Here is a 15,177-nt window from a genome sequence, read left to right as displayed (position 1 = left end):
GTTACTCGGAGAGTAAGGGCAGCCCGTGCTCCCGTCTCTCCCAGATCTCAGAAGAGCGTCCTGGCCTCTTAGCTCTGATCCTAAACTCCCAGCAGCAGGAACTCCAAGCGTCTGGGCATGTGGCGGATCCTTAAAAACCCAAGGTCGGCAGTTGCACATGCACATTCCGGTGGTCAAATTAGGAAACCTTATTCAAAATAACTGGAGTATAGGAAAAGCAGGCAAGTCAGATCAGATCAGAACACAAAACACACCAGGGCTCTGTGGTTCCAAAACTGGACCAATCCTTGCCTATACACAACACCAGAGTTGTGGTTTACTCACAAGGAAGCAGCGAGGCTGGTCAGCTCCATAGAAGGTCCAGTCTAGGTCTCTGGTGGTGGGACAACCCTGTAAGGGGAACTCAGCCTTTATTATTATTATTATTATTATTATTATTATTATTATTATTTTATTTACTTACTTATTTACTTATACCCCGGCTAACAAATTTAAAACAATTAATGCAACAAAAACACAGCATAAAATACAGTATAAAACGTGAATAACAATTCAGAATTCAAAAATCAATTTAGGGGGGAAATCCATCCAATAAACATTAGATGATCACCAGGGCTAGCTGGCTAAATTAGTCCTGTTTGGGCCAGCGAGGAGACCAGGGGAGAATTAGCTGTGGGATCCCAGAGCGGGGAATCTTCATAAAAAGGGGAGGAAGGGGAATAAAAGATCAGGCAGAATAGCTCTGTCTTACAGGCCCTGCAGAAGGAAGTTAAATCCTGCAGGGCCCTGGTCTCATGGGACAGAGCATTCCACCAGGTCGGAGCCAGCACTGAAAAGGCCCTGGCCCTGGTGGAGGATAATCTAACTTCCTTAGGGCCCAGGACCTCTAAACTATGATTATTCATGGACCTTAAGGTCCTCTGTGGAGCAGACCAGGAGAGACGGTCCCATAGATACGAGGGCCCTAAGCCTCTCTCCTGGAAGGAGGGACCCCAGTCTCTTTCTGACCAGTGAGATCCATAGCCCACTTGCTGATGTCCAGAACGTCGCTCAGGTGTGGGCAGCTCAAGGACCCCCCTTTATTTTTTGTATTGCATTTGAAGAGGCTGGGAAGGAAGGTAAGCGACTGGCGGGCTGAGAGGTGGGGGGAGATCAGGGCCTTTCTTCACTCTTCTGGGGTAACACTCCACCCCCCAACACACTTCTCTTTGCATTTCACCCCTTAAAAATCCATTAAAGGTAAAGGGACCCCTGACCCTTAGGTCCAGTCGTGGCTGACTCTGGGGTTGCGGCGCTCATCTCGCTTTACTGGCCGAGGGAGCCGGCGTACAGCTTCCGGGTCATGTGGCCAGCAGGACTAAGCCGCTTTGGCAAACCAGAGCCGCACACAGAAACACCGTTTACCTTCCCGCCGGAGTGGTACCTATTTATCTACTTGCATTTTGACGTGCTTTTGAACTGCTAGGTGGGCAGGAGCAGGTACTGAGCAATCGGAGCTCACCCCGTTGCGGGGATTCAAACCACAGACCTTCTGATCGGCAAGCCCTAGGCTCTGTGGTTTAACCCACAGTGCCACCCGGGTCCCTAAAAATCCTTTATCCTCCTGCAAAACCTTGGCTGTTCCCTGCAGCCTCGCAGGGCCTCCTGCAACGTTGTGGGTACCGAAAATAAGACCATTATATCCATAATTAAGCACCTTTATAGATCTATAGGTGCTTAACGAGGGGGTGGAAAGCAGAGGAGACCTCTCCCAACCAATGCAGAATTGGGGGTCATGCCTAAATGTGGGGTTCAGGGCAGATGGGCCTGGCAGTGACCTCTGCCCAGAGGGCAGGGTCTGAAGCACTGGGTTCAAATGGCAAGGAGATTTCCAACACAACCTTGAGAATAACTTCCTGGCAGTGCCAGCTGGCAAGAGCTGTTTGGCGGTGGCACAGAAGGTGGCAGGCTCTCCCTTTGGGGGAGGTTAAACAGATGTGGGGGGGGGCCCACCTGCCAGGGATGCTTTAGCTGTGTGGTTCCTACATCGAAGGGGGTTGGACAAGACCTTTGAGGTTCCCTTCCAGTTCTGTGATTTCCCCACACACACACACACACACACTGTTGCCAAGGGAAATCTCCCTGAGGGGGTTTTGGGTGCCTTTCCATTCTGGAGTTGGTGCTGAGTCCTTAATCCCAGTGGTAGCTATTTTACCTTCTTATTTTTTATTTTTTTTAAACGTAATTTTTATTGAGTTTTCCATATTTCATTACATTTTCATTACACAAATCCATAACTTAAAGCATTGCTCAAACAAAGCACCGACCTCCTTCCCTCCCTCTTTCTGACTTCCAAACATCTTTTACAATTTCTTCGCATTTCTATAGCCACTTTTTTTACCTTACATCTTCTTTTGACATTCACCTCCTTATATGTAAATCAGCCCCTTATTTCCACATTACCAAACGTTTCAGCTCAAACCTACAAAAGTTTTCAAATGTTTACAGTTTTCTTTCATATAAAATATAAATTTGCTCCAGTCCTTTTGAAACAGCTCGTCACGCCAATTCCAGATCTTACCCGTCAGCTGTATCAACCATCTTTATCTGCCAATCTTCCAGTGTAGGAATTTCCATCTGCTTCCATTTCTGGGCCAGAAGTATTTTTGCAGCCATTGTGGCATGCATAAACAAATTTATATCTTTATTATTATTATTTCCTCACCAATTAACCCCAGCAAAAATGCCTCTTTTTTTTTTTTTACTAAAATTATACTTAAATACCTTTTTAAATTATAGCTATTTTATCTTTTATGTGGCACTGAAGCAAAACCTTTCAGTCTCGTTCACAACTTTTGCGGCAAATTCCTGCTCCTTGCAAGTCAGCCCATTGCCCCCCCCCCCCCAAAAAAAACCGTGCTATCTAGTCTTATTCAAGAACTGGGCCAGACCCTTCAAAAAGGCACCAGGTCATTCTCCAATGGTCAGCGACCACTGGGTTTATAGAATCCTAGAACTGCTGAAATTAAAAGACGCCTGCTCCTTGGGAGAAAGGCGGTGGCAAACCTAGACAGCATCTTAAAAAGCAGAAACATCACCTTGCCAACAAAGGTCCGTATAGTTAAAGCTCTGGTTTTCCCAGTTGTGATGTATGGAAGTGAGAGCTGGACCTAAAGAAGGCTGATCGCCGAAGAATGGATGCTTTTGAATTGTGGTGCTGGAGGAGACTCTTGAGAGTCCCATGGACTGCAAGAAGATTAAATCTATCCATTCTGAAGGAAATCAGCCCTGAGTGCTCACTGGAAGGACGGATCCTGAAGCTGAGGCTCCAAGACTTTGGCCACCTCATGAGAAGACTCGACTCCCTGGAAAAGACCCTGATGTTGGGAAAGATGGAGGGCACAAGGAGAAGGGGACAACGGAGGACGAGATGGTGGGACAGTGTTCTCGAAGCTACAAACATGAGTCTGACCAAACTGCGGGAGGCAGTGGAAGACAGGAGGGCCTGGCGTGCTCTGGTCCAGGGGGTCACGAAGAGGAGGACATGACTAAACAACTAAACAACAACAAGAACTGCTGAGCTGGAAGGGACCACCAGAGTCATCTAGTCCAACCCCCACCCCCTTGCAATGCGGGAACCTCTTTTACCCAACATGGGGCTCAGACCCACGACTCTGAGATGGAAGAGTCTCCTGCTCTGAGATTGGGTTTCGCAGGGAGGCATCTGAAACAGTGGGAGGGAGTTCCTCTGACCCCTTTTCTGGCTGCAAGCTAGAAGTTTATAAAACAATGCATTGCCTGGATAAAGTAGCTAGAGAAATGTTTTTCTCCCTCATGGTCAAGCCATGAAGCTGAATGCTCGAAGGTGCCAGGCAGGTAAAACAAAACCCTTCTTCACGCAGTGCAGAGTTAAGCTTATGGAACTGCCTGCCACTGGAGGCAGGGAAGGCCACTAACCTGGATGGCTTTAAAAAAGGATGGGACAAATTCATGGAGGAGGAGAGGGCAGCCGAGGGCAGCTGGACAATAATGCTTGGGAACCCCAGGACTGGGGAGCGGTTGTTATACTCAAATCTTGCATGCTAGTTTCCCATATTGGGCATCAAGTTGGCCACTGTGAGAGCCCCATGCTGGACTTGGTGGGCCCCCTTCGGCCTGACCCAGCAGGCTCTCCCTACGTTCAAACAGTGACTGTGTGTCCGCCCAGCCCCCACTTTTTAGTAAATATCTCTATGTGCGCATGTGCATATGTGCTTAGAAAAAAAATATATTGGTACAGTGGTACCTCGGTTTAAGAACTTAATTTGTTCTGGAGGTCCGTTCTTAACCTGAAACTGTACTTAACCTGAAGCACCACTTTAGCTAATGGGGCCTCCCACTGCCGCCGCACCGCTGGAGCACGATTTCTGTTCTCGTCCTGAAGCAAAGTTCTTAACCCGAGGTACTGTTTCTGTGTGTGTGGTTTGGGAGCTGCACCGTCGGGGGGAAAAGCAATACTGTCCAGGGTTGTAAAGACTGCGGAGAGAATAATTGGGTGCACTCTTCCCACCTTGGATCAAAACTATTCTTCCAAGTGCCATAAGAAAGCTGCAGAGATAGCGCAGGATAGTGCGCACCCCAGAAATGATCCCTTTCAGCTTCTGCCTTCTGGAAGAAGGTCCAGGGTTATAAAGACCAGGACTAGCCGCCTGAGAAACAGTTTCTATCCAAATGCGATTTTGGTTCCAAACGCAGCATAAGGAGTCTCTATAGTATATTGTATTTTAAAATGGGGTTTCAGAGTTTTTCAGGGGTTTTGAATGTCTTAAGTAGATTTTTCAATTTCATTGTTCTGTATGGGACAATGACAATAAAGATATCGTATTGCATCTGTAACCTGAAGTGTATGTAACCTAAGGTACCACTGCACTTATGCCAAAATATACAGCAGTTCATACCCATTACAAAGCATATTTTTTAATAAAACAGCTATCTAATCTAAAAAAGAAAAGAAAGGCAGAAAGAAGAAAAGAAAATGAGAGAGAGGAAAGCAAGAAGAGGAGGAAAGAGAAGAGATTAAAGAAAGATAATATGAAAGGACTTCTGGTTCTCTGTCCTGCAGCTAAATGCAGTATCCACTCAGAAAAATCCAGCCATTCTATCTTCTGGAAACCACTTTTTATTTTCACTCTTCAAATCCTGATATTACAAATTCATTTTCTCTCTTTTCATGCAAAAAGACCCTGCCTCTAAATGGAACGTCTCCCTCCTTCCTTCCTTGGAGGTTTTTAAGAGGGCTGGGTGTCCCATCTGTCATGGATGCCTGGAGCTGAGATTCCTGCATTGCCGGGGGTTGGACTAGATGACCCTAAGGGAGCCCTTCCGATTCTACGATTCTCCATCCCTGCACTCGCAGGGGGTCCCTTGGCCCTCGGACCTCCCTACAAAGTGGCGGTGCCATGCTTCACCCGCACAGCCCCAATGGCGTCTTGCCCGCGATCCAAGCTGTAGGCCGAGGGCGCCCGGCCTCGCCTGCGTTGCCAGGGCCACTTTTGCGTTGGCCCCGGCAGGCTGACGAAGAGCCAGCTGACGTGGCGGGAGGGGGCGGCCTCAAACACCTTGCAGACGCGGTAGGTGCGGGGCACGGCGGCCAGAGGACGCTGAGCTTGGAGCCCTTCCAGCTGCCACCCTCGGGGAGCGCCCTTCTGCTGCAGCTGGCGGTACTTGACCAGCCGGGGCCCCGGCCCACCTCGCAGGGTTGGGCGCTGCAAGCTGGCACACAGCCACCCCAACCAACACAGCAGAGCCAAGGTGGGCAGCACGGCCAGTGCCAGGCAGGCAACGTAGAGGACCAGGCGCAGCAGGCAGCAGTGGGCAGCCAGCCAGCCAGCCCAGGTCCTGGGCGACCAGTGCCAACTCCGCTGCGGGGCTGTGGCTGGCAGCAAGGAGCAGTGGCAAGGGGCGGGAGGAGGGCAGCGACTGGGAGCAGGAGTGCTGAGAGGTGGCAGGGCTGGCGAGGCCGCGGCACTTGGCAGAGGATGGGACGTGGCAGCCACCGCCGTCGAAAGGGGTTGGAGAGTTGTTGCGGGCAGCATGCGACTTGTGGAAGGGACTGGCTCCGGGGTGGAGGTGAGAACAGGACCGGGGAGGTTTTCTGGAGCCGTAGTGGGGACATGGGGAGATGGTGAGGCGGTGCTGGGCGCAAGTGTGGCGACGCTCGTGGTCGGTGCGGCGGTGGATGGTGTGGTGTGGACACGCGTGGTTGGCGCGGTGGTGGAAGGTGTGGTGCGGACACGCGTGGTCGGCGCGGCAGTGGAAGGTGTGGTGCGGACACGCGTGGTCGGCGCGGCGGTGGAAGGTGTGGTGCGGACACGCGTGGTCGGCGCGGCAGTGGAAGGTGTGGTGCGGACACGCGTGGTCGGCGCGGCAGTGGAAGGTGTGGTGCGGACACGCGTGGTCGGCGCGGCAGTGGAAGGTGTGGTGCGGACACGCGTGGTCGGCGCGGCGGTGGAAGGTGTGGTGCGGACACGCGTGGTCGGCGCGGCGGTGGAGGGTGGGGTGCGGACACTCGTGGTCGCTGCGGCGGTGGAGGGTGGGGTGCGGACACGCGTGGTCGGTGCTGCGGTGGAGGGTGGGGTACGGACATGCGTGGCCGGCGCGGCGGTGCTGGAGACCAGGGTCGTGTGGGCAATGGCGTGGGGCTCAGTGGTGGCGAGACCCCCTTCCCCTTGGCCCCCGTCGCTGTCTCCCTCGGGCCCCTGGCAGTGCGCCTGGAAGTACATGACGGGGCGCCCCTTCTCGGGCGCGGGCGCCTGGCACTCCACGCTCTCGGGCTTGTTCTCGGTGATCTCCTTCCCGGGGCCTTGCACGCGAGTATACACGCTGGTCTCGTACTCCAGGATGTAGTCGCGCAGGTAGACCAGCGCGCAGTCGCACACCCAGGGGTTCCCCGCCAGGTACAGGTAGGCGAAGTAGTTGTCCTCGGGGAAGAAGCCGTCGGGCACCCTCTGCAGCCGGTTCCTCTCCAGGCGCAGGATCTCCAGGCTGCCCAGCCCGGCCAGCAGCTCCCGGGGCAGCTCCTCCAGCAGGTTGTCGGCCAGGTCCACGTCCTTCAGCTTCTGCAGCCCCTCGAAGGCCGCCTGGGGCAGATCCCGGATCCCGTTGCCCTGCAGCTCCAGATCCTCCAGGGCGCGCAGGGCGCGGAATCCCGCCGCCGGCAGCCGCGGGAGCGCGTTGTGCGCCAGGGCCAGGCGCTTCAGCGCGGGCATCCCCTCCAAGGCGGGCAGGCTCTGCAGGCCGTTGTGCGACAGGTCGAGCTGCTGGAGGCCGGGCAGCGAGGCGCCGCCGGTGTCCAGGGCGGTCAGGCTGTTGTTGGACAGGTCGAGCTCCACCAGCGCGCTCAGGTGCTGGAAGGAGGCCAGCGAGACGCGGCTCAGGCGGTTGGAGCCCAGCAGCAAGATGCCCGTGTCCTGGGGCAGCCCGGGGGGGACGCTGCTCAGCCCCCGCCCCACGCAGCTCACCTGCAGCAGGTCCTTGATCTTGTTCATCTCGGACTCGCAGGGCGGCGCGGCGTCCGGGGCTCCGGCCACGGCCACCAGGGTCGCCAGAAGGACGCGCAGGGCGCAAGGCAGCATCTCTGGGGAGGCGGGGAGAGAGGAAGGCAGGCAGTCACAGAGGAGCCAACTCCAGGGGGGCTTGGGCACCCAGAATAATATAATGGGGGGCCGGGCACCCACAAAGTCAGTGGGCAAAGCTGGCAGGCGGCAGCGGTGGCCCTGCCTCCAAGAGAAAGAGTTCAGCTCCCCCCTCCGCAGCCAGCCAGCGAGGCCCCCTTTCAGAGGCAGAAGGGTCCCCGAGTCCCTCCCCAAGGAGAAGGGGGGCAAGAGGAGCTGCCACAGCTGGCCGCTGCAACACGGACCTGCCATGCCCCAGGTACATGGCAGCTGCTGCACATGGTGCGTGTGACATCGCGCACACTACGTGCAGCCGTGGGGAGAATGGCGCGCACCCACGGTCCTGAGGATGAGGTGGGAACCCTGTTCAGTCCCGTCTGGGATGTCAGGGGGAAAGGGCGCAGAGAGGCGCGTGTGCTGAGCTTCAGCGCATCGCCTCGAGCAAAGAACAAGGTTATCTCTGAGCACGTGCAGAATACTGTTCCTTCTCCTTGGGAAGCCAAGCCAGCTTTCCTTCTGCATGCTGAGAGAGGCGTGCGCTCCTCCCTGACCTTTTTTATGGGGGGGGGGTCATCACTGCCGTGTCCCCCGCCCAGCCTGCACCCAGGACTTGCCCACCCGAGGGGGTCCCGAGGGGCGGGCCAGGGAGAAGGGCCTCTGACGTCAGAGTAGGGGTAGCAGGGGTCCTATGAGCCCCCAGCCAACTGCATTCTGTCTCAGAGAAGGTTATCGAACAGGCGATGGAGGGAACTATATTCCACCACACCACCGAATTTGAAGGGACCCTCAAGGGACATCTAGTCTAGCCCCCTGCTATGCAACCAAACATTTCTGCAAGCGATTCCGAGTTAGGGTGGTTTCCTTGTCCATCTCTCTCTCTCTGACGCACGCAAACACTTTCCTTTGGGCTGATGCTGTTCGCCAAACTGGATGGAACCTCAAATGTCCAGATGCGCCCCAAATGACAGCTCAGCTGGATTGCGACCTTCCAAGCAGAAACCCCGAGGGAAGTGGCTTTGAGGTGCCTCTGGGGGCGACCCAGAAACACAGGCCGGTCCCCTGGGGAGGCGGGGGGGGTCTTCAGGCTCCTGGTCTTGCCTCTTAATTCCACTGGGAACCCCAGGACGCTTGACACCCAACAGCCGGAATAAGGGGAATCCCTGAAGGGGGGAAGCGACCCTCCTCTTCTGGCGAGGAGAGGCAAAAGTGGATTTAATGAATTTCTTCTGCCCCAGGAGGGGTGGGAAAATAGTGCCCCTCCTCCCGCTCTTGCTAGACTACAACTCCCATCATCCCTGACCATTGGGGGCCCATCTGTCCGGGATGCTTCAGTTCAAGTTCCTGCATCTCAGCGGGTTGGACTAGATGACCCTCGGGTGCCTTTCCAGGGCCACAATCACCTTCCATCACCTCTGTTTCAAAACAGCTGCGCTGGTTGCCCGTTTCCTTTCCGGGCCCAGTTCAAGGTGCTCACACTGAGGTTCCAAGCCCTGAAGTATTCACGACCCCCAAACACCTGAAAGACCCCCCCTCACGCCCTCCAGACCCTCTCAGGTGCTGAGGGGAGCAGAGGGGGCCCCTCGGGATTCCCTCTGTCCTTGGAGCCTTGGTGGGGAGGTGACATCACGGGGGGAGAGGCCTGCCTTCTCTGTGGCGACCCTGACCTGTGGAACTCCCTGCCTAAGGAGCGGCGCCTTGCCGAAGACTCTCATTCTCTGGCTTGACTTCTTTTGACACTCGAGGGCTATTTTTTTATGACCCACATTATTTCTGTGGTGGTTCAGTTACTTAAAGTCGTTTTTAATTATATTGTGTTTTGATGCTGCAGCCTTTCCTGGGACCTTAGGATGAAGGCTGGGTAATCAATCAATCAGTCAATCAATCAATCCTGACTGCAGAACAAACACTCCATTTTTCCAGGATATGCACCACAATCTTTCTTGCCACAGCTAAGAACATGGTTTCCCCTTCTCGTTCCAGCCTGACGAGGAATTCTGTTGCACCCAAAAGCTTGCCCGCTGCTTTTCCGGCCAGGTTGGCAAGAGCAGACCATGGGGTCTTCCAGCAGAACTCCCTCCCCTCCGCCAAAAAATTAATGTCTTCCACCCCCCCCCCGAATCTTACCTTCCTCCTGGGCTTCTCCTGGTCCCACTCAACGCCTTGCTCGCTCGCTCGCTCTCTGGCGCCCTGACTCGAACCCACAGCCCAATCTCCTGCGCCCTGAGCAGCGGAAGGCCCTCTGTGGTTTCCTGAGCCCCCACCGCCCGCCTCCCCTTCCAGCGCCCTCCCCAAGCAAAAAACAAGACTGGGACTTTCCTGGGCGAGGAACTGAACCCAAGTCTGCCAGCACCAGATTATTGCGTCCTCCTCTGGTCGCCTCGCCTCAAAAACGGCTCCCAGAAACTGGGGCTTCGTGTGGCAGCGGCTGCCCTGCGGAACTCCCTGCCTCTTGAGATCCTGCAGGCGCCTTCCCTGCATTTTCAGCACCTGCTAACAGGCGAGCCTGTCCCCAGTCGCTTAGAAAACTGAGACGAGTGTAAAAGTATTTCAGCGCTTTCATCTTTTGTACCTTTTAAAGCGCGGCCGTGAATTTCTCTCTCTCGATTTCCTCGTTTTACCTCTTTTTGCCAGAGACCAAACTGCAAACATGCGCTGGATTATGGAGAAAGCTAGAGAGTTCCAGAAAGACATCTACTTCTGCTGTATATTGTCTCCCTGGTTATTTAACTTATACGCAGAATTCATCATGCAAAAGGCTGGATTGGATGAATCCCAAACCGGAATTAAGATCGCCGGAAGAAATATCAACAACCTCAGATATGCAGATGACACAACTTGATGGCAGAAAGTGAGGAGGAATTAAAGAACTTTTTAATGAGGGTGAAAGAGGAGAGCGCAACATATGGTCTGAAGCTCAACATCAAAAAAACGAAGATCATGGCCACTGGTCCCATCACCTCCTGGCAAATAGAAGGGGAAGAAATGGAGGCAGTGAGATATTTTACTCTCTTGGGTTCCATGCAGATGGTGACAGCAGTCACGAAATTAAAAGACTCCTGCTCCTTGGGAGAAAAGCAATGACAAACCTAGACAGCATCTTAAAAAGCAGAGACATCACCTTGCCAACAAAGGTCCGTATAGTTAAAGCTCTGGTTTTCCCAGTAGTGATGTATGGAAGTGAGAGCTGGACCATCAAGAAGGCTGATCGCCGAGGAATGGAAGCTTTTGAATTCTGGTGCTGGAGGAGACTCTTGAGAGTCCCATGGACTGCAAGAAGATCAAACCTCTCCATTCTGAAGGAAATCAGCCCTGAGTGCTCACTGGAAGGACAGATCCTGAAGCTGAGGCTCCAGTACTTTGGCCACCTCATGAGAAGAGAAGACTCCCTGGAAAAGACCCTGATGTTGGGAAAGATGGAGGGCACAAGGAGAAGAGGACGACGGAGGGCGAGATTGTGGGACAGTGTTCTCGATGCTACCAGCATGAGTCTGACCAAACTGGGGGAGGCAGTGGAAGACAGGAGTGCCTGGCCTGCTCTGGTCCAGGGGGTCACAAAGAGTTGGACACCACTAAACGACTCAACAACAACAACACCTCTTTTTGCAAACCTCTCCCATTCGCCTTTTCTTTTATTACAATCAAGCGGGGTACATAGTTTTTGTGAAATGGATAAGGTAAGAAATGAACGAGGCAGCCGCTCCCGCCTCACTCATGAACCCGGGTTCAAAATTATTCCACTGCAAACGAGAAAAGACACGAGTTTCTGCTAAGAATCCAGAGACGGGAGAAATAGGATTTATCCGAGAAGGTCTTTGATTTCCCTAACGAGGCGTGGTAACCCTATGGGATGTTATCATCAGTGATGCAGCCACAGACAACATTTCCTCTTGCCCAGAGGAGACACCCAGGAGAGTGTGGCTCCAGCCAGGAGGACTTCCTGACGCACCTGGTCTGGAGGCTCCTCCCCCTGGGCGTGGCCAGGTAGAGGGGCGTGGCCCCGGCAGATCCTGCAAAACGCATCCTCCTTTTTCTTTGCTCTTTTGCTCTCTTGCCAGCAGCACATGGCTCATCCTCACAGAGTCTGGAAGTCACAAGGGAGAACGTCTGAGGTTTAGCTCAGACTTCTTTTCTCTGCAAATTTAACTGGAACCACAGGACAAAGCCTGCCTTTCAGATTTACTGCTGTGAGCAGAATGTAAGTAAACTTTACTCTTGCTTTTAAACAAAACTGTTGTGTTGTTATTATTATTTTGAGGAGGGAATTAAACGGGGAAATTTGCCAGCAACAAGCCAGACTGGACAAACCAGACTGCATTGCTCAACTTAAATGATTCCAAAGAATCCATCCACTTGCTTCCAGCAAAAAATTTAATCCATATATCCTCTCCTGTTTTCCTCAACATTCCCACAAAGGGTTATCGGGCCCAGAGTTGAGTATTTTTGAGTATTTTTGGTGGATGGCACTGGATTGAGATCCTGAGCTGAAAAGTATTTTTTTCTACTTCCTGGTAAACACATGGTCTATTGTTCCATTGTGTGAGGGGATTAAGCTCCCCTCCGCCTGGTAACGAGGCAGTGAAAAGTTGCTTTGAATTTTGAGGTTTTGATTTTGAATGTTGACAATGTTAACGGAGAAATCTGAGGTCTCCCTTGGACAAAAAACAAGGACCCCAGCCAGGAATCCCAGAGCAAAACAGCAGCCAGTAGGCTTGGTCTTGATTGAAGACTGTCGCGATGGGACTCCCACCTGCCACCTGGTGGAACAAGATGGAAGCCCCAAACAAAAGAGAACCCAAACTTTTATTAGCTGCTCACACCCCCCCAAACTACATCACTTGTACATCACGTTTACATCATGAAAGGGGAGGTCTAGTGGCAGGAATCTGAGCATCCTGGAGCCTGCCCCATGGTTCCCCTTGCCCTCCACCAAACACCCATCAAATGTAACAAAAGAGATCTTTACATTTCCCTGTTTCCCAGCCAAGTCCATCCCACCCTTTTGTCTTCATCTGGGTTTGTTCTTTCTGGAATGGCTACCTGTCTGGCACTCAGGTATCAGGATGCCAGGGATTATCACTCAGGCAGAGGGGCTGCTGAGCAGCTGAGCTCACAGGTCTATAGGAATTTCTGAGGTTTTCCCAGTGAGCCAGTGCATAGATCCATTTATCAGTGAATTCTTACATTTGGTGCTGTGCAGCAGAGGCCCTTTGAATAGGCTGGAAGAAACTGTGATGAAGTGTTTTGTGGGGACAAGTCACCAAAGTGATTGTTCTGATTTGGTAGTGGGCTGCATTTGTGTGATATCTGCTGGAGGGGCAACCCCCCTCCCCCAACCTATACATAACTTCCTGCAACAAGTTTCTCAAATTTTTAATATTTTTCAGATTTTGAGATGGCGAGTGCAGCTTTCTCCGGTTACGGATACCGAGCAATGCCTAAGTTAAATGAACACAATTTTGTTATTTGGAAAAAGCGTCTCATGGTGTTCCTTGAAGGGGAAGGGAATTTAGATGCCATTGAAATGCCTATGCCTACTGGCACGAGCGAAGAAGATTTGGCTAGAATTAAGTTGTGGAAATCGCAAAACAGCAAAGCCAAGGTAACCATATTAGATGGACTTGAAGATGAACATTTGTCGCTAATTGACAGTAGAGACCATGCTGCGCAAATTTTAAGTGATTTGGAGCGGATGTATGGAGGCAGCATAAAGAGTGAATTGGAGCGTTCGCCTGGAAACATCAGTAAGTGTGCTCAGTGGAGAAGATTAATACGCGATCTTTTAAAGCTTAGAATGAATTCTAAAGCTGAGTTTTCAAAACATGTGAATGAATTTACGGCTATACTGCAGAAAATACAACTGACTGAGCGTCCATTTGATGAAGACCAAAAGGTTGCATGCTTCTTAGCAACACTAGGACCCAAATTTGATACATTTGCTTACTTAATGGAGGATAAAGGCCAATCGACTTTTAAAGATGTGATTGCCTATTGGAGGCAGAAGTGCCAAGGGAGAGAAGAGTCTCCAGTCAGAAACCTAAGGAGCAGTGACTCCGATTATGTCTCTAGACATCATGCGAAGGCCAAAGGCACACCTAAGAAAGTTGTGTGTTTTAATTGCCACAAAGGAGGCCACATTGCAAAGAACTGCAGAGCTCCAAAAACTCCAAAACCCCTTCCTTTTAAGCAAGAAAAGGAAAAGAAGGGGAATTATCAGCGTCCTTGCTTTTGCCAGAAAAGTGCTTAACTGCTAATACAGTAATCACGAAAACAAATCAAGTTAGCGGGGCAACGTCCCATTTTTCATATAATAAGGGCTTCTTTGAAGATTACAATAATATTGACAAACCACAAGGTGGTGATATTGAAGTTGCAGGTGGCAACATTAGTTCCCTACGTCCCAGAACTGAATTGTAATATGCTCAGTGTGTCTACTTTGGACAGAAAAGGTTTTATTTATTTCTTTTTTAAAAAAATAATTTTTTATTAGTTTTTACACATATTTTCCAGCATAACATCCTTTTAAACATCATTTTGAAATTTTTGGCTATTGCAGCCTAAGACTTCCTTCAACCTTGACTGCTGGTTTTCTAAACTGTGCATTTTGTTGCTATAATTATTGCTATAAACTCAAATTTCCAATACAGCTATTCTTAATTCTTTTCACAATAATTTATAAATTACTCCTTACAAAACTTCTTCTAACCTTACAAGTGATGTCAATTGGTTACAACTGCTTTCCAAATATATCAAAAACTTCTTCCATTCCTTTAGGAAATTCTGGTCCTGCTTGTTCCGAATTTTCCCTGTTAGTTTTGCCATCTCAGCATGGTTCATCAGTTTCTCTTTCCACTCTTCTTTAGTTGAAATTTCTTCTTGTTTCCATCTTTGGGCTAATAGTATCCTTGCTGCAGTTATCGCATATGAAAACAATTTTTTATCATTCTTATTAATTTCTGTACCCACAATAGAAGGACAGAAAAGTTTTTCAAGTAGTATTTGGAAACTGAGAATGCAAAGTAACTAAGAATGGTGAGGTCCAAGCCAAGTGAATAAATGGTGTATATGAGGTTAATCTTTCAGTACTTCAGTCTGCAAAAGTGATGCGCTCAAACCAAAAGGACGAGGCGGACCTTCGAACTCTGGCACAGAAGACTAGGACATGCCATACTGGACCTCCAAAAGAACGAGCTTGCGAGGGGACTGCAGGTAACACAGAACAACACTGCACCAACAAAATATGTAAGTTGTGTCACTGAGAAATCTGTGAAACTTTTATTTCCTCCTTGCACCGAACAGAAAAGCACCAGAGTGCTAGACCTATAGTCCGCAGTGACTTGTGTGAGCCAATGAATGTTCCATCACTGGGGAAGAACAGATATATACTAATTTTTCTCTATGACTTTTCAAAGAACTGCGTAGCATATTTCCTCAAAGAAAAGAGTGAAATGTTGAAGAAGTACCTTGCCATGGCGGAGAATGAATTCCAGAGAGCACTGGCTATGTTAATGCCTGATAATGGGGGTGAGCATTGCTCATGTGACATGCA

At 51.0% G+C, this 15,177-nt stretch overlaps 1 protein-coding gene and 1 long non-coding RNA gene across 2 annotated transcripts; one reads left to right on the top strand and one right to left on the bottom strand.

Annotated features, from left to right (window-relative positions):
* Nucleotides 1–5,184: 5,184 nt before the first annotated feature.
* Nucleotides 5,185–11,312, bottom strand: GP1BA (glycoprotein Ib platelet subunit alpha). Its single transcript, XM_079951845.1, has 3 exons — nucleotides 11,226–11,312; nucleotides 9,756–10,249; nucleotides 5,185–7,594 (listed from the first exon to the last, which is right to left on the bottom strand). The coding sequence occupies exon 3, from the start codon at nucleotides 7,590–7,592 to the stop codon at nucleotides 5,400–5,402; it is 2,193 nt and encodes a 730-aa protein (XP_079807971.1). The 5' UTR covers nucleotides 7,593–7,594; nucleotides 9,756–10,249; nucleotides 11,226–11,312; the 3' UTR covers nucleotides 5,185–5,399.
* A 42-nt stretch (nucleotides 11,313–11,354) lies between these two features.
* LOC307202354 lies at nucleotides 11,355–14,323 on the top strand. Its single transcript, XR_013832841.1, has 2 exons — nucleotides 11,355–11,826; nucleotides 13,016–14,323. It is a non-coding gene; the product is annotated as an uncharacterized lncRNA (long non-coding RNA).
* Nucleotides 14,324–15,177: the final 854 nt, after the last annotated feature.

The sequence above is a fragment of the Podarcis cretensis genome, assembly GCF_951804945.1.
Source record: "Podarcis cretensis genome assembly, chromosome: 13".
In the NCBI taxonomy this organism is placed as follows: Eukaryota; Metazoa; Chordata; class Lepidosauria; order Squamata; family Lacertidae; genus Podarcis; species Podarcis cretensis.
The sequence above is the reverse complement of the archived record's forward strand: the minus strand, read 5'-3'. Positions and strand labels throughout refer to the sequence as shown.